The following is a 26393-nucleotide window of genomic DNA, read 5'->3' on the forward strand; positions in this document are numbered from 1 at the left end:
CATAAAATATTGAAGTGTTTCTACTTATGTGAAGCTAATCACGTTTACCTGATTACTGGACCTTCACACAGATAGTTTGCCAAGGGCAAAACTAACTGCCGGTCGATAGTTCGTGGAGTATGGACTTCCATATTGCATGCACGCAACGCAGTGGTCATTTTAGATGCAACAAATATGCTTAACATTGATCGTGAACTAAATTTGCTCAGACGGACATTTTATAGAAGAATTTGTAAAGGGCATGACACACACAAAGGTCTGACTACACCGCTAAGTGGGGGGAAAACGAGGCGGACCAGAATCCCTCCCGCTGGGTTGATCAAGGAAGTCGGTGGGAGCCCCAAAGCTCCATAAATAAATAAATAAATAAATATTATACGACATTATTACACAAATTGACTAAGTCCCACAGTAAGCTCAATAAGGCTTGTGTTGAGGGTACTTAGACAACGATATATATAATATATAAATATTTATAAATACTTAAATACATAGAAAACACCCATGACTCGAATAAATGCCCTTACCAGGATTTAAAGAATGAAGATTGGCAAGCGTGGAAAGCACCAGGCAACGATTCTCAGACATGAGATGTTAATAGTATTTTTTCAGTGGCTTCTACTAACAGTAAGACTCTTAACTGACTATCGGCGTAAGGTTTGTAATTTGTCAGTTCACAGTGTGAATGATGGTAGATACTCGACCAGAATTGTCATAGTATTTGGTACTTGGATTTGGACATGTTAAACATAGCGAACCCGACAATAGCATTTTTGAAAGCGGTACAAACAAATGAACCCTGATAGTCCCGACTCAAACAAGTTTTTCTCCACGCCACACGTCGGGTAGAATATCAATATAACCAATAAGTAACGATTATCCTACGATAATAACCCGACCGGTTACAAAAATGAACGGGCGGAAAGGCAGACGTATTTTATTACGCTTTCTCTTCATAATCGGAATCAGACAATCGGGGTCTTATCGTTAGGAAGTAAACTGGATTGACGAGTTTATACTAACAATGCTTTTCATGTTAAAAACGGAGTGTTCAATGTTTTACCTCAGTTTGGATATTCGGGATTGGAATAATCAAAACGACGTATTGGACAAAATTATGCGAGTAGATAAAAAAAAACATTTCTAAACAACAAACAGTTCGATACACTCGATCGTGGCATACCTAGTACTGGTCCCTGGTACTGGTAGTAAGGCGTCCATAAAATTTATTCCAGCTTGAGCCAAATTGAGCGTTAAGCTGAAAACCAATCGGCGGCGTACTGTGAGTACCCTCTTCTCATAAAGAGGACATAAGGCATTAACAAAATTACGTTTAGTATTCACTAGCGACCCGGCCCAGCTTCGTCCCTAAAACCTTCCTCAAGAATCCCTCCACTGAAAGGTGAAGACCGCATGAAAATGCGTTGTTTTTGGGTTTATCGCGAACCTACAGACAAACAGATGCGGCGCGGGACTTAGTTAGATATTTGAGTGCATACAACTCTAGCTCAAACACTCGTGTAGTGACAAAGAACCGTGAACTGGTTTAATTAACAAAAATTCTTCGGTACATCGTTATCGTTACACAATAATGGATTCACACGCATCGCATGCGCATGTATTACGTGCGCGGGGGCTGCATTATTCGCATAAAGACGTAAGCGCCTTTGATTTACTTGATTTGTTAATACGATGCATAATGCGAAGCAAAGTAGTTCGACATGCATGCGTTTATATGTATTTATAACCAGGGGTAGTTTCTGATTATGAGCAGTAGTTTCCACCTAATTCCAAATAACTTCGTAAAATGAAATGAGATGTGATTAAAATGATATGTCATAGGTACACTAAATAAAATACAGATTCTTCGGCTGCCCGAAGAGCGATTTCAATTGAAGCTGCCTTTAGTTTTTTTGGATAATGCGATGATGATATAACCAGACCTCTTGGCCAGTTACACATGTTATAAGACTCATAAAATAATGTAACAGCGAATTTTAGAAGTTTCACGAACCTAAATTACAAACAAAAAGCAAACCGTAATACTACATAAGACGTTTATAAACGGAACATCAAAATGCATAATAGTCTCGATCGGAAGCTACGTCAATGCGCGCTCAATGGTTATCACCACTTACACCACTTTGTAACCGACCAGTATCAGCATGTACTCTATCAAGCACAGCTAATACGGAGATCTAGACCTCATTTGGACTGGTTCTTCAAAAGTGGAATAAACCTTGTACTAACCTTGCGTCGAACCGTTTGAGATTAATGCCGGCTAATGATCATGATCTGACCCAGAGAGCAAATCAAATTGTGATGCCTATTAATATCTGTTCAATTAACACATAACATACTGTGGAGTTGTGCTACTAACCAACGTTTCCGCAGCGCTGTCATTGCAAGAATAAGAACGGGAACTTTGACGCACACCTGGCAGAACAGGTTTATGCAAATGCATACCATCCTAGATGTTTTTGCCTAAAAACTTTTGTCGACTAGATTAAAAGAATACGGTAATGACTGATTTAAGCATATCTAGGTTTAAATCATCCGTATCCTCATCATCGTTATTACTTAATTTCACAAGCATCAGTCATCAACTGTCATATAATACCTAACTAGTGTCCTACGGCCAGGCGAATGCTATTGTTGCGAAAACAGCCCCATAGGCCATAACGTTGAATAAGGGCCAGCTAGATAGGTGTAGATTGTTTTAAATGTCCGAATCTCATAAATTCTGATTACGTTAACTTTGCGAAAACTTGGCAGTAAGAACGCATACATATCCCTATATGCTCCATACTTGACGTAGCACTTGGCATGAAAAAACTTCGCGTGGTCCGACTCTAGCCTGATATTTGTAATAAGGCTCTCAGTCGCTTGGCGTCGGTCACAACAATATGTAAGATGATTAAGATGAAATAGGTAGTTACCCAAGTATGACGAGCTCTCCATATTTGACGAGAGGCTTTGGCTTCTGCTCAGAACCGCTCTCGCCTGCTTCCTCCAAAATAGGTGATTCCGCACTGTCCGCAGCACTGTAACAAAACAAACATACAGTCAATAACAATCAGGTCATCTGCACATAACCACTATGCCTCGTGTTCAGTGTACCATTACCATGGAGATAATGATATGTTTCGATATATTTGGCCGAGACTCATGAAGTCGTCTTAAGTAATATTAAGTTATTTGTAGAAAAATTTCTATAAAACATTAGTAACCTAATGATACTAAATGAGATTATTTTGGCATAAAATAAGTGAACTTGAAGCTAATTTATAGGCGGTTTTAAATATTTTTAATAATGTAAACCAACAAAACCACTTGACTTATGTAAGCATTTATATGTTTAGTTATATTTACGGCTATTGTTATACTGAATACCAATAAAAAAAAATGTCTAGTCTATTGGTTTTTTAGTGTTTTTTTTTTTACTTTTTATTTCGTCTGCCACGGGTACAATAAAACAATGTACGGCGCCGTGCTGCACCGCCCACGGAATCCTATTCTTCGCCGAACGGAAGATTACATTTAATGAATGCAGTAAGTGTTGCTTAGATAGGGACAAGAAATGGTTCAAGCACTGAGGTGAGCCGAGTTCTAGAGTAAACCAGTATAAGAAGAGCCTGAGGCCAGAGCATATCGGTTGCGTGTGAGTAGACGTGCACGTGCGCTGTCGTTACAATGTTTGAGCCGCACGTCACGCAAGCGATCTGTCGTAAGGAACCGTATATTACAAAGTTCAAGTCAAGTCAAATCTTTATTGCGCATCACAAATCACATTAGATGGAACAGAAGGTGTAGAAGTACACGTGACACATGTGTAAATGTGTGCAAGTACGTAACACGTGCACGTCTCCGCACTCGCATCCGGTGTGCACGGGGCTTGATAGTTTGACGTGTAGAGTTGTAAGAACTGTAGTCATTCTCCGGAACCACGCTGGAGATGTCAAAGGTAATTTTAGTTTACTATAAGTGATTGTTGTTTTAGTAATAAAGTTGGTAAGAACTAAGAACATAAGTCTAAGGACTCTTAGTTTACTACTACAAAAAAATTGTGCGAGTTGAGTTATTCAAGGAATGTAAATTCTAAATAAGAGTCCCTTAATAAGAATTACCTAATTTAAAAAAAGGTGGACCATGATTTTTTTAATGTAAAGACAACGCCGTCAGGTCAGCGTCAACGTCGTCGGAAAAATTGCAAATAATTTGAGTCTCCTCAAGAACTTGAATTTTTAAAGATATAAGTTAAAGAACTCTTTCATTTTCATCTTAAGATACTACAAACTCAAACTTCAAGATTCTAAGGTAGGGCGTAACCGAAATGCAGTATTATAGTGGTTCGCTGAAGCAATTGACTCACTCACGATTGTAATGATATCGGCCGGAGACAGCTGTGGGTCAAGATTACGAAGTATACTAGCCAGTCATTTACAAAGCTTATCAACTCAGCCACTGGCCAATGTAACTCCAACTTCCTCTATGCACAACCTTTAACAATCACGGGATCAAGCTATACTAGAAGTTTTTAGACACGTAAATGATTTGTGAATAGACAGAACCGGTCGGGACCGATGCGTTTCGCAACTCATAAACGAAATATAGCTAATAAAAGGACCCAATAACTAAGTTATGTTCTAATATAAGTTCAGTTATTACACCATCAAAACACCGGCTGTCAGCTTCGTAAAAGCGTTTAAGGCGTTGTATTCTGGGGACAATTGCTTATCACACAAATACGAACACAGATTAGACTAAAAATCCTAAAGCCTGGAATACGGCCACATCTAAATTATATCTAGCCCTCAGTTATTACACCACGCGTTAAAAGCGTTTGAAGAGTGGAAGTGGGTTGGGTAAACATTATGCTATGGGCGAATCTTTGGCGGTTGTCAGTTCTTGCGCTCTGGCGGTTTGAGTGCTCAAATGATCATCCGTATGCTTCCAGAGTTGATTGCTCCACAAACTAGCGTAAGAGGGCTCTTGTATCTGTTATGGATCTATCAGGTAAATTTTAGAACGGTCCACTCAAGCCTTCGACTCGCTGAGCAATGATAATATAGAGCTTTTATCGATCGTCGATAAGCTATCGGTCCTATGCTCTGTTGGAGAGAAATGGGCCACTCTATCTGTAACTAGCTACGACGCCTACTTGCTTTGTGTTGGGAGCACGATTGTTACAAAATCGGTCAAGTGCATGGAAGGTGCAGTTTTCCCTGCCCTGATAACTGGTGACAGACAAAAAAATACCTGTGATATTTTCAACAGGTATTTTTTTGTCTACAATAGGGATGCCTCTAAAGGTCACATACATTTAGAGGGCACACATGTTTGCTGCAGTGCTTCTCACAGACAAAGGTAAACAAAAAGTAACGGACAGTAAATAGGACCTCTTTGACATAAAAAAAAAGACTTGTTGCATTGCGAACTACTGTGTCATTACCGGCCTATTAACCAACCTGCAGAGTACTCTTGCTTTTATTTCAGTAATACATACCTATGTACTGTATACTCACTTTATTGAGAATAAAATTGGGTGCAGTTTGTAAAAAACAACAAATATAGGTAAACAAATGTATTCTTTTTCATTGCTCTATCAGTTAGGTGGAGCCACTATTCTCAAAGTGTTTCATAAACCGTTCTGCGAGCCTTGAAAAATAGCTAAAAGGTAAACAGGTTTAGTAAAAAATTTAAGGGATACTGTGTACTATAACTGTAAGATTGAGTTGTCGCCAAAAAAACATTAACACCCCTATTCATAAACTTTGCAACCTCTTACAAATATTTGTTAAATTGTATTTTTTTCTACCAAACAAAAATGTCAAAAAGAGGGACAAACGATAATCAAAGGTTAAATAGAACTACCATTGGTTTGTTAGTTACAAAATCCAAAAATAGGATCAAACATCATTAGTACGGACCGTGCCCACAATGTCTCCTTAATAAATAATAGCTTGCGGTCCCTGCAGGGCCGAGGGCTTTGACCCCGGCCGTAATCATAGATGCCCGGCCCACTTCCACTGTTTTACTTTCTTTTCACTAAACCCGATCATGAATGCTGGATGCTGGGCTATAATTTATTTGGTTTCTGTGTAAATGAAATCTAACTTTTTCAGAACGAATGTTTTTAAAATGAAATCAAACCACACCGGTTTGTAAAATAATAATTGTTTGTTTGAAAATTCATAATATCCAAAAATATTAGGAATGTAGCAGATTTATAGTGTAATTTTCATCGTGAAATAAAGAAATCTAAATCTAAATTAAAAACGTATTCGTATATATTTGCCCCTAATCTAGCATCATATGAAGACCGTCCCCTTAGTAATTCCTTTACAATCCGCTTTAGTTGGGATTAGGATGAATAAGAAATAATAAAATTTGGATTATAAGGAACAAAACCAACAACGGAACAAATTATATTATAACCAAGTCTATAAGTATATGCGAAAGTTAAAAAGCCATCTAAATGCAAATTAATAAATTTACTTGCACGTTTATATACAAGTTTTACACAGTTTTGGGTGCAAGCTAACTTGGTTGTTAATACTAAAGGTATGAAATGCCCAATGTAAAGTAGACACAAAATGGCTCAACAATTAAAGTCCGTAAAGTACACATTATTATTCCTCTAACTTTCAACAGCAAATAATGGCTCATAAATTAAGCGGAAGCGTTTTCATAATAAAAAGTAAGATTAGTTTATTATTTGCATGTCTCGACATTTCCTCTTCTGTCTACAAAATACGTAATAAATTTTCTTACATGCCCTTATTTCATTCTCACAAGGTTGACTTTCACCTGGCATGCAAAGATACACTGCACCTTCCTGTCTCGTCGTCGTCTCGTTTCGGTTTTTATTTTAGTATCGGCGGAAACCGCGTGACGATTGCGTTCCAAGAATGATTACTACGCGATACTACGTGTGAATCATTGCGGAGTCATTGAGGGGTTAGAAGGTTAGAACTGTGGGGAAGGGGTCATGTCGATATTTCCCCGGGTGACGAAACTTCCCTACTGAAATTACAGAGTAAATACATATATCCAATAGTAGGTAAATGATAAGAATTGTGGGTTTTCGTTTTTTACCCAGCTAACAAACAGGGAAAGACATGTTTTCGAATAGGTATAATGATGCAGGGATCGGAACCGGTTTTTTGGAAAAACTTTGAAATAAACATATATTTTGGCTTATTTTATACTCCAAATATAGGACTCGGTTGTGTTTTTAGATAACGACTTCGTATTATGAGATTGCCCAATTAGAAATGAAATAATTAACAAAGAACGAAAAAATACCGTTTTCGTTCCCATACAAAAAATACCGGTTTCCGATCCCTGTAATGATGTATGTACGAGTATGTGTATTTTAATATGTACCTAGTGGAAATAGGCATGGATATGCATTGTATTAACTAATAATCGTTGCAATTCCAGCACGTGAAAGATTGAAAGAACTGCCTCTATTTATATTTAATAAAGTACGGAGACGCCAATTTTTTTAAAACTGGATGTTATGGATTTAGACAACCTAAATCAGTCTAAGATAAAAAAAACTTGGAGCTTTTTAACCGAATGTTCATAATAATTTGATCACTATTAGTCAAACGACACACGTGGGGAAATAAAGGCTCTAGCGGCATCCGGTATAAAGGTGGGAAGGACGGAAGTGTTCGAAGAATCGCCTACACGACGTGAATTCCGCAGTTGTGATGAGGTCCGTACAATTCGGATTTTAATGCGAAAAGTTGTCCACTGTTTCAAAATCAAATGTTCAGTACATATGGTGCCACTTTACCGCACTAGTGCGATAATTAACACATTACGTAACTATGTCGAAAATTTTAAGGGCCATATGTACTGTAAAACGTTGTACGAAACATGTGCGAATAAGTAATTCGCAACTCGTGTCGATTAAAATTTCCTATTTGCTGCACTTGTATCGTAAATAACTATTTTTTTTACATGATGAATTGGTATCATTAACAAAAACAAAGCTTAACTAATCTAATCTACGTGCGATGTAATGATTTATTTATATAATTAATTCAAAGAGACTAAAGATAACACAAGAGTTGCATTTGCTTGCCCAACATGAAGAAATTAGGGCGGCAAGGCGCCAAGATAAAAGAACGCATCAAGAAGTAGTTATCTATTTTTTCTTACATCGTTACTATGAGAATTTATGACGTTTCGCTTAGCATCAAACGAAAATGTACTTATCTTTTTAATAGACTCTATCTCATTGTATTAAGGTTAAAAGTTATCATACATTTTTCATTCATAGAGCGCTCGCGATTCTTATATGTCGCGGTAGTATAGTATAGCTGTAGCCATACTTGTGGTACACATACTCATACAGGGGTTATTTCGTAATACTGTTTAAATTGAAAAAATCTTTTAACCACCACAATTTAAAAAAAAGTGACCTCTTTCGGCAAATTGCTCTAGTCTAGTTGGAATGCAATAAAAAAAAAACAGGAAAATATCTGACACAATCCAATTTGCAGACATAAAAAGCGTGTCATATATTTTGCTTCGTTATGCCGATTACTCGATGTCACAAATTTCGTTCAATTTCATAAAGACAATGTCTAACGAAATTGAATGATATGTGCGTTTCTTGACGGCCGAATGTAAGGCGCGTTGTATGATAATGATAACCGAACAATGTGGTTTTAGTGAGAACGTCAGAATTATGATTATTAGATTATGAAAACGATGTTGTAATGTTGATAATTCGGACCACATACAATGGCTTCAAGTACACCAGTTATACAATATACAGTCCCTTGTTCTTACTTTCACCGTTCGCACGGTCACGATCTCGGCTGGAGTCCGGGCACTTTCTACCTTTGCTAGCCTCGGTGACATGAAAGACTTCGGGCTGATGGGTTGGTAGCCGTTATATTGGGATTTCGAATTTTGAAATAATTTAGTCTACGTCAGGATTTATGGACGAGGTTTTTCGTAGAGCACAAAGCAGCCTCAATAAAATACCAACCTAAAATCTCAAAAAATGTTCAAAGTAAACTTTTCGAGATAGATCACCTATTATTTTTGTTTTTCTTTGGGACTATGGCAGATACCAAATGCTTGAACTTTTATAAAAAGAATAAAATAGTGCAATGTCCATTGTTAAGTGCTTAAAATGCGTAACCGATAGCAAGCTGCCAACAAACAATCATAACAATTCGTCAAAAACAATCTTTCTACGGGATTATCAAGATAAAGAAAACGCATTCCGCTGATGCTCCATATTATGATAATCTTTCCTGATATTACGCTTCACTGAATCTTTCAATTTCATACTCAGCTATAATAAGATCAAATGGAGGACAAGTATCTCTTTTATACTTATTCTTCGAAACGTTTAGGAACTGTACGTTAAATGAGTCATTAACGGTCGTAATACATTTTAGTCAGCCTTGCATTCAAACCCGGTTATTACCTAAACCGCCGAAATTACAAAAACAACCGCACAACTTGAAATTAGAACAACGACGGTCAATTTTCGTTAAACGTGCGACGAAAAAGATGAAGACAAAAGAGAATCGTTAAAATTAAATTAACACAGTCAAACGAACACGGACGCTAATGGAACGAAATGGAAGAAATGAATATTCGAGTATTTCGAGTTGCCGGAATCTAGAAGCGAGCAATAAACGCTTTGTGAGACAAACAGATGAAAATCTAAACCGTGCCGAATGAACACCTCTCTTATTCCAGTTTTGAGTCAATATTTACAAAATAAAAGAGCACCCTGGTAATATTCTTGTGTGTTATTAGTTTTAGAGCATAACGTTAATAATGATGCTTAACATAAGCCGTGGACTCTGAAATCGAACTTACGATCTCTTCCAAGCATTAGGCATATTAGGCGTGCCGAATGAACACCCCTCTTATTCCATGCAGTTTCGAGTAAATATTTACAAAATAAGAGAACACCCTGGCAACATTCTTGTGTGTTATTTTAGAGTTTTAGAGCATAACATAAGCTTTGACTCTGAAATCGAACTTAAGGTCTCTTTCGAGTATTAGACATGCATTATTAGGGTTTCATACTCCGGATAAAACTCGTCTATTAAACTTTACTTCTAAAGCTTTCCTTTATCCAATAAAAAAAAGAAGTTCAAGTATCTTCCTTAGCACCTGATTTTGGTGTAATGGAAAACAGAGAGCATCTAATTGCATGCCACGGTTCACTAGACACGAGTTGATAGCCCGCTTGATGGTCCAACGGTCATTTATTTTTTACCGAGCCGACGCGGAAATCGACTTTGAATCGACTTGATCCGGGTAGAGTTCAATGATTTTAGTGCTTCTTAGAACGATAGCTTTTCTTAAGCTTGGGGGATTTAAATGTTTGTTATCGCCTTTCCTCTTTTTAACCAACAAAATTAAAAAAAGGAGGTGCTTAATTCGGTTATAAGTATTGATATAGTGATTGTTTTATAGTTACAAGCATACTCATAGTGATTTCTTATTTTTATCGAAAACCAAGCATTTGCATTTAAACAGTGCTATTTGGTGAAATAGAACTGCTTATGAAGACCAGAATGGAATCCCTCCATGATAACTATGTTTCGTCTTAGGGCAAGGTAATTGTAATTGTTATGAGATGCACAATGGTAAATAATGTAAAAGGAATTTCAAACTGTTTTGTGAAGTCGGTTTTTATATATATTAAAGAATATCTGTGATGTTGTCGTAACGTAATATTAACTAATAGTAATGCCATGCAAAATAATCTTAAAATAGTAATAGACTTATTAAGACGAGTAAGAACTTTTTCACATGACTTGGCTTATTCTGGTCCATATAAGAGGCCACCCACTCTAAGCTTAGTATTTTCATATGTAGATCACATATAATATAGTACTATAACTATCACAGGAGCTGACTAGTTGTTTTTTGTTGAGCTGTGTAATTAATGAATACGCCTGCGGTGAAGTCGATTGCTTGTGGCGGTGTTAAAGAATTTCCGAATACCTTCACAATTACTATGCGGCAGTTTTACATTAATTAATGTCATATTTTTCCTTTAAAATACCTATTAAAAAGACCAGTACAGTAACTATGAATATTGACAGTCTTAAGACAAGAGTCATAAAATGTATTGAACGGGTCATTCGTGAGTTTTTTTATCGAATGTTGATCAATTTAATACATATATGTATTTCGCTCAACAACAAGGAATTGTATCGTCAGCGTTGTGTCTGTGTAAGCCTAACCGATAAAGATTTATTATTGAAAATGCTGAAATACTATTCTGATGATATGCATATGCGCGTAACTGTCAGCGTTAACGATAAATTAATAGACGAAGTAGGGGCTTAATGCATGGGGATCTATGGAATAACAGTAGGGATTATCGGGCGCACCAAGTATTTATTAAGGTTCAAGTTGATTTGGTGAATGGGTTACTTTTTCCATAAAGATGCATACTACTCAATGCTAGTCAATAAAGTTCAACAGCAATGTTTATATTTAGTGAAGCAGTCCCACTTTAAGTTCCAAGTACGTGTGAACCAAACAACACGCATAACGATAGATTGAGTAATCTAAACGAATACTTAACACCAAAATCCAATGGCGCAGTATGTTTACATTACAATGCAGAGCACGTTGTGTCCAATTGTTTCTTCCGTCGTAAAAAAATCCTAAATTGTCGCCGGTAAGTTGAAGGAACAATTTATTGCACAGTGAGTTTCCTGCGGCTGTCTTTATGCGGCTTGTCCATGTTTCTGACATTCAAAATTCGAATATAACGACATTCGACAATCGAACTGAAATGAGAGCCTACGAGCGAAATAGGCAATCGAAATTCCGTCATTAAATACGTTATCACTTTTGGATATTCGAGCGAAAGAAAAAAGCAAATAGACGAATGAATGAACAAAATGTTTTGTGGTAGGTCCTCTGAAATATGGCGCTCAAGACGGCACCTGTCATCCCACAGATTTTCATCCATACAATATTAATGATTAACTATAATTAAGATCACAGACAGAGTCGCACCTCACCTTACTAAGAGACAAACGAAATTGAATGCGAATAGATGTGAACTGTACAATACCTACTTAGATATCTCTTTTCTTTGAACCAGATTGACGAGTATTGAGTGATAGGCTTTTGGCAATGCGCAGCGACAGACGAGGCCGTATTAATCAATGTTACACAGTGAAGTCGTGCAAATCAATCAGTATACAATTACATATTAATGATCTCGTATTACGCATAGTTCCTACAGACCCAGAGTTCAAGTTTAAACTGGTTTTTGAGTAATGCTCGATAAGCTATGAAAATAGCAGCATGGGTCACTGAACCCGAAACAGTGCAACATGTTCGCACTCGTATGCGCCCGCGCGTGGGGTGACCTTCCGAAAGACTAACCCCTGTAGACTCCGGATTATGGAGCATTTACGATTCGCTGCAAACAAAAAAATTGGTAGCTCTGTGGCAGAGTGGTGCGCTGGGCTAATATAATTACTACCGGTCGGTCGCTGTGTGTGCTGGTAGACAAACCTACGTATTACACAAGAAAACTACCGCCCGCACGCGCGCGTACGCGCACGCCCGCGGACGACCGGCGCCGGCGGTCCCGCGCCCGACCCGCGCCCGCGGCCTGTGTGATGATGTTCATAATTTCATATAAAAACTAGCCTCTAGCTTCGTTCAATCATGCCTTGATATTTTCAATTTAACCGGCTAATGTCGTTCCAGAAAAACGCAAGAACGAACGGATTTGTCATGAAATGGTATCTCAATAAAACAGTACTTTAACCGATAATCGCAAACGGAAACAAATCCTTCTCGTTCCCGGGTTAATGAAAGAAAACGGTTTCCAAGTCCTGGCTCCATCTAGTAAGCATGTGATCTGTGCTCTTCAAATACCCCACCAAATTAAGGAGGCCCAACCGAAGCAGATGATGTATGGGGTTATAGACTTCTGAATTGGGTGGGGTTGTGGTCGGCGCGTGCCCAAAAGTAATGCAATCGTTACAGACACAGTTAATGCGTTTTATTTAATGCTATTGCGTTTATTTACCCATCGATTTATACAATAGAGGTAAATAGCGACTCTGTGAGAGAATTCAAAAATAACTAAAATAATTAAAACAAGAATATTACTTTGCTAATCCGCGAAAAAGAGTTTTATGAGGGTTTTGCGCGGATTAGCAAAGTAATATTTTTGGTTTAAATTAGAATGGACTTCAGCAAAGTAACGCCTGATTCTATTCATTGTATCTAAAATAAATAGATTAAATAAATAGATCATGAACTTAGCTACGGTCAAACAGGGCTTCAAGAACAACATACAACATAGTTACATAATAGACACACTTACTCATATGTAAGTCCATTAAATTACATGTTTAATCGCTACAAATTATATGCTTTCAACTATACGTATATATTGAAAACATTCCGAAATTAAACTTTCACGCCAATTCGAACGTAGGTACACTGACACAGAATGATATGAAATCTGAATGATGTAAGTTGTCTATAGTGCTTTTGCTCGCGCCAATACATGTACGGACAAATACGAGCGTCATTCTGATATCAGTGTAGGTTCTAATTGGCCTGTTTCTCTTTAAAAGCTAACTACTGTTCTTCAAAAAATACAACATACCAGAAAGTGTACACTTTTGGGTGGAATCTCCAATGCCCAATACCCGTCATCCTGACGCTCACGATATTTGGTCAATACTAATGTAATATATAACACTGTAACGTTATATATATCATAACATACCTATTGTTATTTTATTTTTATCGGTTACTGGGAGGCGTAAAATCCAATGGACTTCCCATAATTAATATGCCTATACCTACTTCTGGAAACTATTAGGTACCAAGAATTGTTTCAAATGGGCGGGCCCACGCATTACTGTACTTTTTTTTATTATAAAAACACATAGGTTGCAACTTGGGACACAGGTCTGTCAGTTTAACCTGATAAAAATAAAAGAAATATTAACTATAATAAGATTAATTCGCATTATAAGATATCGGAACCGTAGGCAGAGATTTTAATATTCAGACATCTTTAATTCGAAGTTTCGAACTATACATACACAATTATTTACTTTATTCTTGATAATTATTTACAACATAATATTGTACAGAAACAGTAAATCAAAATAAAGCTGACTAAAAACAAAAATGTTAATATTAGATTATTATAAATGAATACAGAAATAAAATAAAAATACCCCACAAACTATTAGCCCCGTCAAAAATTAACTTTTAAGCCCCGAACTGTTCCCTACCTGGCCCAAACGTTCCAAATATGCCGGCTGCGTTGCCACGCTGAATGGCTAAGGATATTTGTTGGACCAGATAAGATCCAGCCCGGGGGTCGCAGCCTCTGTCCCTCAACCGGCGTCCAATCTCTCTAACCAGCTTCTTGGCCTCGGCGCACCATGGCCCAGCCGTTTCGACAGCGACCGGAATAAAGTTATACAATGGTCCAAGGTTGGCGTGAGAAGCAAAAGTACACACACATGTGGCATCCCGCAGCAGGCTCCGGCCTTTTGCCCACGGGACCAGTGTTAGACCGTCCGGCCTCTTGCCATCTATACGGCTTAAACCAGGGGGTTCCAAAATACAGGGTATGTTTGCCGAGACCAAGGCGCGTCGAATCAGTTCATTAATAGCTTCGTGCCAAGGTATTCGTCCCACACACCGAACACAACTGAGACCGTGGTACAATACATAACATATAATTTAAGAGCCATGGAATTTCATCTAAAACGTTTCAATTTATAATTAAAATATACTTTTAATAGTACTTATAATTAAAATTAAAACCACCCAGACCGTATTGTCAAAAATTTATCTTATTCTTGGAGCTTAAAATTAACGGGAACACGAGGCATGAAAGACATCAGGTAAAAGAACCCAAGGAACCTTTTAAAATCCCTGCGGCTGCGTAGGTAATTACAGATTTTTTATCTCGCACATCTGTTGGCCAGGCACGAGTTCAAAACCGAACGAAAATTAGGCCTACGTATGAGCTTGTTACTTTCAGATTTGTGAGCTCAGACAAGGATGGAGAGAGATGGGACTGGTGGGAGGAACTGGTTGTGTATTCCGTTTCGAAAGACGCTGGCAAGACGATTTGTTAGGCACCAGTGTCGGGCATTAGAGGCAGATACGTAACAACTAAGTTGAATGGGAATATTGGTTCTTTTGAAGCACGACTCGGAACACAGGCGAGCGATACGAACGACGCTTGGTATTTGACCAACAATGGGTCTTATATCGTAGCAATAAGGTTTAACTAAAGTTATGAGGACGATAGGTTGCAGCCGGTTGGAACCATTTCTGTGGGGGTTCGAAAACATCTGTCATGCAGGTGTGCTGGCAGGTGGAAGCCATATCGTTGCGAGAGCGGCAACCGAGTAATTGATTAGTTTGGAATTTACTGCCTTTTGCGATGATATAATCGACAATGGTACACATTTTTGTGCAAATTGAGCAGCTGATTCTTACAATAGCTAGATTAAGTTTTAAAAAATACGACTCAAAACTTGCTGAAGATGCAGTAGAGAACAAAATGTATTGTGATTTCTTATTAGAATGCTGCAGTTAGACAACAAATCTGTTTTAATAGGTAGTCATCTTACAGAAACTTAAAGAAAACCAACAGTACCTACATCTTAAAGTATGCATGGTACATATGGCCCGTATAAACAATGAGAAGCGCAGTTTTGACAGTAATAATGTATGTAGTTTTAAACCTTAAGTATCATTTAAGCAGTGACAGAGTGACACACAAGTACAGCCTCTCATCGCAGTTTTCAAAATGACAGTACAAAAAAGTCTGTCAGTTGCATTGCGGCATCTGAAACACATTAGCAGCCACTAATTCTTGAAGAGACGAAAGAACTTTTGAGGCCTTAAGCTCCGTCTAATGCTAGAGATAAGTAGCGCCTACTACGGGTAGATAGCCACATGTCTATAGAATATGCTGGCAGTGGTATTGACTACAGATATTTTTTTCTCACATGTCCCCAGCTCAGCGGTAACAAAATCACTGTGAAAAATATTTCTCAATAGTTACCAACAATTTCTTTGGTGGTAACTAGTGGTCAAAAGTGAGAAAAAATAACCCAATATGCTTAAGTACAGGGTCAATGGCATACCAATTTCAGGAATCTTAGGACACGTTAGATTGGTTGATTTTCGATTCGCCTCGCGTTCGAAACCACACCAATGACGGACGGCTAAGAGGTCCTTGGCACTCCTCCCTAATTGGTCCAATCCAAACAAAGGCCCTCACACCTCCGGGAACCCACTTGATCGAGTGCAGATACCAAATTAGGTATTATATACTTCAGACGTTACGTATCTGATGACGACTAGATACATTGGAGCTGCCGAGCTATACTCGTAAGTTGCTCACAAATATCTGAACACGTCCCTATTGTCAAGTGGGTGTTCAGATATTTTTGAGCGCCTTGGCCTCTCCGATGATAGCGACTGCACACACTGCACTACAGTATACACAGCAATTTTAAAGGGACATATACAAACTTGGGCAAAAATAGTACATACAGAAAATAAATACGTAACTCCATGGTTTTCATTTTTTTTAAGTATAATATTTTATTTTATTTATTTGTAGCATACAATTAACACTTACAGTTCAACCTTACGTGCTAATTTATATTTTAGTAAGACTAATACTACCTAAAGCAATATATATCTAAATAACCATGAAAATTTACACAGATTTATTGGTTTTAATTGGGTATAATTGAATGCGGCCAGGTCTGAAGAATGGCTTGGTTTTTACTTTTGACCTCAACGGTTTGAAAATGTGGCAAGTAAAATTGCAGTGCTTTTTAAATTAAAATGCGTTCGAAACGTCAAATATACGTAATAGAGACAGCTGACACAATTGACTCATGTATACAAGCACTACTGCCTAAAAATCTTCTGTAGGTATGTACAAGCTTCTTTAAATTCCTATTTGAAAAATCTACTAAATAAACAAAACCCACTAGCTTTATAAATGCATGTCCCATTATTGTAGTTATATTTCTGTTGGTTCACACCTACATTGCCACCTACGTACATTTTAGTAACAAGAAAGGGTGCCAAATACTTTTCATTGCCTCGCCTTTCAAATCACTCCGTATTTAGAGCACTTGGGTTTTATTTTTAACGTAACCTTTATTGTACAGTGCAGGGACGTTTATCTGAAGTTGAAGATTGCACCTCATAGATGGCGCATTCTCTCCGCCTCATAGATTCTGATGGATATCGTCGGCTAAAGCCGCACAAGTCTTATCTCCTTTCAACTGACAAGGAAAGGTACCCAACTGTCCGGTTCCGATTTGATTGATATTTATATGTGTTATAGAGTACTCTAAAATAACAGACACGTATTTTTTTTTAGCTGCCCAAACTCAACCTATTGGGAGAAATTGTCCTCCAAAGTACTAAAAAAATACTAAATCTTCTAACTCCTATAGAAAAAGTGATGCTCAAGCAACTTGCTAGTTAATGGCCGGTTTGAGTATATTTCCAAAAATAATCGAGATTCGAAGTTTTATAATATTTTATCGCTAAAGGTACACATAAAGACGGGTGTTGTTTAGGAAAACTTGAGTTTAAGCAGATATTAGAAAACACGTGTTCATTATTTTTTCCTACTCTTAAATATATACTCAAACCAGCCATTAACTAGCAAGTTGTTTGAGCATCACATTCTATAGGAGTTAGAAAATTAAGTATTTTTTTAATACTTTGGAGGACAATTTCTATCAATACGTTTCCGTTATTTTAAAGTACTCTATAACATATATAAATATAAATCAAATCGGAACCGGACAGTTGAGTACCTTTTTTTGTTAGTTAAAAGGTTTGCAACTCAAGGTATTATCGGTTTAAGTCGCATCACTCATTTAAATGGAGTTGAGAATTTTCGGACTTAAGAGGACAATATACGAAGATAGACATTGTCACAAATTATAAATCGCAACAATCTATGGAACAATCTTCTTTTTAAATGTGTGGACAATTTTATTTACAATAACAGTATACATAATGGATATATAAAATGGTATTACTATAACTAGCTTAAATCTAAAATAGGCCCTTGAGTCATTGTACCAAGGACGCTGGCGGCATTTCCTCATATGTTGTTCGAGAAAGCTGCTAGCTCATCATTAATTAGGTAAATAAAATAAGATTTAATTTAAAACATACTGGTTGTACACTTGTGTGCATTGCAACTCAGGCAAGCAGCGCCCTACACTTATGAGCGAGAAACTTAAAAACCGCAGCGCAGCACCGGACGCCGCTCCGAAGTGCGGAGCAGTGTAACTGTTACTAGTTTCCCCGCCGTCGGGACAGCAATATATGCTCTATCTAGTTAGTCTGTGATCTGCGTATGTGAAGCCCTCTTTTAACCCTCTTATTAAAGTTTAATGGACGCGGGCCTCAAGCTTCAAACCGACAGACTGGCTTCCTTTTGACCTTTCGTTGTCGATGGGGGGGTTAAAAAATACCTGAGCTGTGAGCCGTGTGTTGGTAACGTTGGTAATACAATTGACTTTAAAAGGGGGTGCTATTTACCTGTAAAACGTCATAAATGTCTAAGTTCAGGGGCGTCGTTTGACTTTACGAAGTGATAGAATGTAGACTCGGACCAAGCTTACTCTGCATGGCAATTTCAATGACAAAGTGTGGCAATGTCATCATTGATTACAAATTTATATGAAAATATGGTATCTGTCTTAACTTAGCGTTGCTATCAAATTGTAACTTGTGTGATAGGAGGTAATTGAAAACAACAATGCAAATTTTGACAGACACCTATTCCAAAAGTGGCTATACAGTATAAACGTCACATGCCACTTTCTTGAGTTAAATTGGGCCTCAGCGTATAACAGTACTCGTCATCACAAATATATGCAAGAAAAACAAAGTTATTATAGCATTAAGGTCGTCGATCGTCAGTTTAAATTTATGGGAAAGTTGAACGGACTCATATATTTGAATTCGACTGTATCATTACGATTATCTCAAGATGAAAACCGATTGGGACGCTTCATTCACAAATACATTTTGCAATACTCAGAATACTTATCAATAATAAACCACTAACGAACTTGAGATGAATTGAAAGAACATGAAATGTTACCTACAACATTTTTTTTCAGTAACTTTTTCATTCAAAAATACGGCCCCAACGTTCTTAGAAGGCCAATTTTTTTCTGATTCGGGGACTTTACAAGCTTTTATTCGTAACACGAAACGAAACTCAATATGTTTTGATTTGGTACCAAAGAGGCCATCACTCAAGCGAGTGCTTCCGAGCATTACCGATGAAATGATGGATGACATGGAATTCGTGAAGATCACTGCACTCTGTTTCTAAGAATAGGTAGAGATACCGGCTAATGTCGTACAGCGATTCTGAAACTTTTGGCGTCGGGCTTTTTTACCTGGACGGAACGGATGGTAAATATATGCGTTTAGGGTGAAAGTCTGATTAGTTTTGCGTGTTTGTGTGTTAACAGTATCCGGCCGAAGTGTCGGTTTCGTTTTCGGCAGGTTTTGGCATAGTCATATTTAGCCGAAAACCCGGTTTAGGTTAAAAAACTGCCGAATCTTTCGGCCGCACCGAAACTGTATTTTCGGTAGTGTCCGGCCGAAGTTTCGGTTTCGGTAGGTTTCGGCATAAAATACTAGAGCAAAACCGAACTTTCGGTTACGGTAAAACTCCGGTTCGTGTTTTTGCATGTTGACGCTGACGAATATTTTCAATTATTTCCAAAACGGATTCGGATTTATTTGGAAAGGATTTGTGATACAAGAACGATGGGTTTAAATTTTAATTTAGATGTAATCTTGTCGGGGAGTCGAATATTAAAAATCTAGGTATATGACAGAACAACAAACATTAGACAGTATATTTTAAGAATGCTGAACATATTGCTCTATTAAAAAGCAGGCTAGTTATAGGCGTTAAGCTTATTTTGGCCAAAACCATAAAAACCCTAACGGACCTCCAGGAGCCGCTCACTTTGTGAAGAGCAAAATTTGATTATACAGCTACAATTCTATCTATTTAAACGTCGACTTAATTAACTAAGCAAGAAGATTCAGAATGTAGCAATTGTCCGTTTTCGTTCATCACAAATAACATAAACCATAAAGTCCATTACTTACCTGCTGACGCCGGAGGCTTCGGCAAGGGTCCGTGCCCCTTGGCTTGCGAGAAATGCCCATTCACTAAATGGAGTGGCCATCCGTATAATTATATTAACACACTAAAGTAGAGGGCTGAGGGACGATATGAAACATTAGTTTGGCGTAAAATATATGCCTATGTATCAAATTTGTTACGGAGTCCCAAATTTCCGGAGTAAGGTGGGAGCTTTATATTTCATAGGTATAGGCATCAGAATAATAAAGCATTAATAATGTGTACTGGAAAATCCATTTTTACTGCGTCATCATAGTAATAGTACCTATACATCCATGCACTCAGTCGATTATGGTAACTGCGCGGCCACACAGTCGATGAGTGGTATGGAAAGTAGTGAGGGAAGTATGCAGGGCAGGGCAGTATGGGGTCTGATGACGAGTAACGTGTCCACATACGACTCTGCCTAAGAGCGAAATAAGTGAAGGTGAAGATAATCATATTTTGTATTATAGAACTATGTTTTTAGGCTGTAATATTTTTAAGATAAACTTCAGAAAATCGAATAAATGACTTCCTCGTTATAAACGCAGCCGGCTGCCGCAGCAATGTCGCAACAGTAATACAGCTGCAGTTGACAACCGAACGTCATCTTTAACCTTCGTCGTCTGCTAGTTGGAGCCGTGCACGCACAAGTCACGCATGCGGTGTGCCGCCTGTCATAAGAATCTGTAAATTACTACGCGCACGTGCACGTCAGTGTGCACAGGCCTTTAAGGCCACTTAGTGAGAGAAGTTAAATTACTTCCGTAAACTACCTACTGTCATACATACTTCAAAGGAATTATTGAGGAATTTTATTGGTCATAATCGTAAAACCGAAAAAGTACCTATAAAATTTGCCAAGATTTGGCTCAAGTCAACACAGATAAGCGGCACCGATCTTCCTCAATTTTTGTAGATTCATGAAATTTTTCTCAGTTAAATTCTGGGAACTAGTGATAAGTGGACAATAAGAAGCAAATAGAGAAACGGTACCGTTAAGGGGTAAAACAGATAAAAACAGTTTCTAATGGGCCTACTAGATAAAAATTGAAACTACCACGACTAATGACCGCGTAGGTACTTAATAAGTAGGTAGGTTTATGGGTACATACCACGGCCGGTTTAAAGGTATCCTATCCACAAAAGGGTAGGTACCTAAATGACCACATTGCACAAACGGTTTTTTTGGGCCAGATGGCGTATTTACCCTAGCTAAGCCCTAGGGCCAAAAGGGGCGGCTCAAGCCCAACCTCGCGTTCACTTGCACTCATTGATATATATCTAAAGACGGGTCTTACGGGCACTAAGAATGGTGCTAGTTCAGTGGTGTCACTCACAAATTCGAGCCAATCGTCTTTTCGCGGATTAGCAAAGTAATATGTTTTGTTTTAATCTCAAATTCGAGCCAACCGTGCAGTTTAACGCAAATATTTGCGACCAATCCCGCGCGTTATGCGAACTCATCAACTAATCGCGTTGTGGCGTTAGACTGTACGATTGGCTCGAATTCGTGTGCGTGACACCGCTGGACTGGCCCTATTCTTATTGCCCGTAAGGCCCGTCCTTAGATATAATATGTCAATGCTTGCACTCCAATGACCTACTAACACAAAATACCTAAGATAGTATTAAGTTATTGTTTATTGAGTATATATAGTCCTCATCGTTTTCGATAACGGCGACCCTAAATAAACATTATGGACGTTGTCTAGCATGAGCCCTAAATTTTATATTATGATTGTCTTAATTTTTGGATATTTTAGATAGGCCAATGAATATAATCGCGAACTACTTCTTTTGCCTATTTGCCTCTTTATCGCTTGAGCATATGCAAGAGCGATAAAGAGGGAGATAATGAAATTTTCAAAGTTCGCGGTGGGCCCTCAATCGCTCGGCAATCTTGAAACACCTACGCTGTGTTGTGGGCTGTTCTGAAATGGTCGTGCACTTACACTTAGTCAGGTACAGTCACGTCTAGAATATCGATACGAACGAACTCCCAAAAATATGTATACACGACCTCATTACCCATATATTAAGGTGTATACATATTTTTGGCACTTAATAGTTCGCGTCTATATTTTCAGACGTGACCGTACTCAGGTAGCGCTTCTAAAAGTACCCGAATGGGTAAAAGTTTATTGTCCAATTATGCAGAACTGGACTGGGTGGCTTACACGTTTTAAATGAACAGCAGTAATCCCTAAGCTTATTTTATTAGGCATTAGTAGAAATTGTTAGAGTGGGACCAAGCTGACTCTGCCATCACTTTGTTGTATACAAGTTGGTACAAAGTTATCTTGAGCCGGATCCAGGCTGGTGTAACGTGTAATGTAACATTACGTGTAATATAGCGTCAACGTGTAGATGGCACTGTGAGGGCCTTTGCCAAAACCGACAGCAGATGAATCAGGCACGAGCGTTACATGTAATGCTCCTAGTGCCGTCCACACGCAGAATTCCTGTTACATTATACAATGGATTACTTAACACCTTACACCTGTCTGAACCCGGCTTTAGGCAGACCCTTTATGGACTATTTTGGGTTATTTAATTCTCTATCTCAATGTTAGTTATGTATTTTTTACAGGCTTTTACTCATTTCACTGAGTTGCCAATTTAACAAAATAGTCTTCCATTTTTAATGAAAAAGAGTATTGATTGAAAATATCAACTTAAACTAAAGACTGATTGAACCAGACTACATGCAATTTATGTGCCATCTCTCATGTAATTCCATACATTACAACTGAACACCGGATGGACTCCATGTACACATGTGCTTCCTGCTGGAAATATAGCTGATTAATAGTTTTTAAGAAGTTTCATTGTCTTTCGTAATTTAATCCGGAAATATAAATGATATCAAATGACCTAAAAATAAATATGCATTTGACCAAATGGTGTTATTACATTAATTAACTTATCTGCTTGGCAAGATGACATAGCTACTTAATTAAAATAATTTTAATTGGTTTACAATGTCCCATTGTTTCACAAGTAATATGACAAGCTTTAGGTAAGAAAATATGTAAATAAAATATTAGGGTGGACAATATCTAGTTAGTGGGAGTTAAGGGTCAAGTAGATTCACTTGTCAAAAATATCACAAATACTTAAACATTAATTTTTTTGAAAAATATGTCTCAGCAAATATGTAACAATTATAAATGATATACGATTATTTACATTCTTTTGCTTTCAAAAAATATAAAAAATTCTTAAAAAGCATTTTTAATAACTTTCAATAAAAAGACACGTCAAGATTGTTTACCTTTTTTTAATGCAAAAAAACGAGCTACATCTTCATAGGACTGAGTACTAGGATTGAGTACTATACCTATGTGTGACGGTATGTCCGTCAACAGATTGTTGACACTGATTAATGACAATGAACTCGGAAAGACTATTAATGGCTCTGATATCGTCAGACAGCAAATTTAAGAAATCAACCAGAAGAAACACCTTAGATTGAGGGTTATTAACAGCTACAAGTACAAATTATATGTTCGTAATCAGACTTCAAAATTTTAAGAAGGTTAACACTTTTGGTTCTGGGCGCCCCATTCCCAGTACAGAATGAATACACGTACATGTCCTTGGCACTGAATATGTTAATGACTTCTACCTGTATAATATTGCAGCCAGAGTACTAAACAGCCCACCATTTTTAATTTTAAGCCAAGCTCCCTAATTTTGATGGGTGAATCAACTTATTTAGCGTTTATATCCTGTCCCGTTGTCCAAGGGACAATATTGGCAGATTGTTCAAAGAGATGTTGTGTGATGATTTATTAACATGCTCAATAGATGGCCTGATATAGATATGTATTCAAACTACTATAAAAATGCATGTTTGATACATTAAAATACCATAAAATCAGTATCTCAAGAGTGGTTGTCCAAAGGACAAAAAAACCGTAACCAAGTGACACTTAAAAGTTGATCCACCCTGATACATAATAAACTGACCTAGTGGGTCCTGGTACCAAAAGTATTCAGGAAAACTAAGTCAGTTAAATGTAAAAAAACTGTTTAATTTTAATACATAGTAAAGTTATTTTTTCTAAATAACCTATTTTACTAATCAGCTTATAAACGAAATTGGAATCCAAGTGCAAGGTTGAAGTTAGTTAATTTTTACAATTTTTAGAAATTCTTATCTCAGTTACATCTATGAAACATGAAATCAAGTTTGTAGGCCAATCATATGCATAAGAGCTAATAAGGACACGGATGAATTTAATTAAAAGCATAATATGCGCACTTAGATTAGTTAGTGGCATTGATTTTTTTTACTAAAGGCGGTTTAAAAAAAATACAATAACAAAACACGCCAGCCAATCCGCGATGCGTAGTGATCGATAACAATGGCGACAACGAAAACAACACATTTTTCGTAAACAAAGGGATATGTTTTACCTCAATATATTGTACCATTAGGAAATTACGTTGGAAATACCAAAAATATGAGTACGTTGAGCTATAAACAACGTAAACAACACAGTTTTAGTATACATGTAAGTCACGTACAAACTTTGACGATGCACCAACAACAGTACTGGTACTCGGTACGTGAAGACAAAATGTAGGTATTATAGTTCTAGCACTAGCCGTTAATGCTAGGAATAGATGTAGGAACTAGGTATAGGTATTAATAGTTTATTTTATCTTATATAAACACCACGTTGTATGATAACTTACCGTTTTACGACCATGATAGAATCCGTCTGCTCGTTTATGGTCCCTATGATTCGAAATATACTCTATAAATGACACTAATTTTATTGGATACACCATGAATTTTGAAATCACAATCAACTTAATGTATTAAAACCACACATCGCTACAAAGCGATAAAAGCACTGCTCGTCATTATTTCACCAACCTAGAACATTTGCACTTCACTTCCGAACATGAAATATTACGATTACCCGCGACGTTAAATTAACTTATCACTTCGATAGCTAAACAAATATCCAGTGACGACACCTTTTAACAAGAAGAATGCCACAGGTTTTAGGACCCGACAAATCTAAACACAGTCGTGAACTCGCTTACTACAAACTAAAAAAAAATGTTACTTGTATAGCGTGGCTAACTTCTCTCTTAACTCCAACGAACGTCACGAACTTCACGTTTGTACTACTTGCATGTTGTGATGTTGGTGAAATTGATTACGTGCCAACCAAACAACGCCAACTTTCATTTTGAGCCTTGAGTTCCTCTATTTTGGCCACAGCTTAGTATATTTAATATAGTTTTCAAATTCTAATTTGTTAATATACAATATCATATTCAACATTCTACTATGTCGACTATTATGTCGTAAACTTTCATAAATATGTTTGTAATTTAAAAGCAGTTTAGTCAACTAAATTTCTGATGCCTTAAGTGATGCGTGTATTCGAACGTAGTATTGCTATGCGTTGAAACAACATTTGCTCTAATTAGCAATTTATTCTTAGATGGAAATTCCTGCTACCACGTTCCTGTGTTTAAAGGCAAATAGGCGGGTCCACAGAGAGCAAGTATATGCGCAAGGCAATTTCCTCGCGCACAAAACGGCCAGTGTAGACGTGCCTCGGTCGAAGCGGCGTGCTCGGGCGAGGAAAACGACCAAACAACACACCAACCAAGACCAAGACAAGAGGACTTGGAGATAGGGTCAGACCAAGTTACTTGGCAGCGAGTTTGACAGCACAGACTGTGGAAGTATTAATTTAAACGTTATAATTTCATAGAATTTTGACATTTAAAATAAAACTTGCACAGTCTATGCTGTCAAAATCACTGATGAGTTAGCTTGATCTGACTCTATTTATTTTTGTTTGCACCTAAATTTATGTTGAACAAAAATGCGATCACTGCCCAATTATTACTGTGCCATTCGTTCTTGGTTATTATATAACTAGGATAACATTTTCTCTAAGTGTTACTAATGAAACCCCACTTTGATGGGTTTAGTAAAAGCATGGCAACATTCATTTCAAACAAATGGAGGGAAGAAAAGGGCGGGAAAACTTAAAATACTATTTTAACAAATAATTGCCATTTAAAATATTATTAGTCTTTCACACAATAATGACTTGTTGTGTTATGCCTAATTATAGTGTAGATTCAATTATCAAAATTCGAAAATGTTTACGTACTGAATAAATAAAAT

The 26393-nt window shown here is 37.4% G+C and overlaps 1 protein-coding gene across 1 annotated transcript in view; it reads right to left on the reverse strand.

The window, feature by feature from the left end:
• The window catches only part of LOC133528082 (protein pellino), an 89842-nt gene extending 64438 nt beyond the window's left edge, over nt 1-25404 (reverse strand). The window contains exons 1-2 of the mRNA XM_061865295.1: nt 24932-25404; nt 2940-3044 (exon numbers count right to left, since the gene is read on the reverse strand). Coding sequence (XP_061721279.1) covers nt 2940-3044; nt 24932-24945 — 119 coding nt within the window. The 5' untranslated portion in view covers nt 24946-25404. The remainder of the gene's footprint in view (nt 1-2939; nt 3045-24931) is intronic.
• Nucleotides 25405-26393: the final 989 nt, after the last annotated feature.

Source organism: Cydia pomonella, chromosome 19 (assembly GCF_033807575.1).
Source record: "Cydia pomonella isolate Wapato2018A chromosome 19, ilCydPomo1, whole genome shotgun sequence".
Taxonomy (NCBI): Eukaryota; Metazoa; Arthropoda; class Insecta; order Lepidoptera; family Tortricidae; genus Cydia; species Cydia pomonella.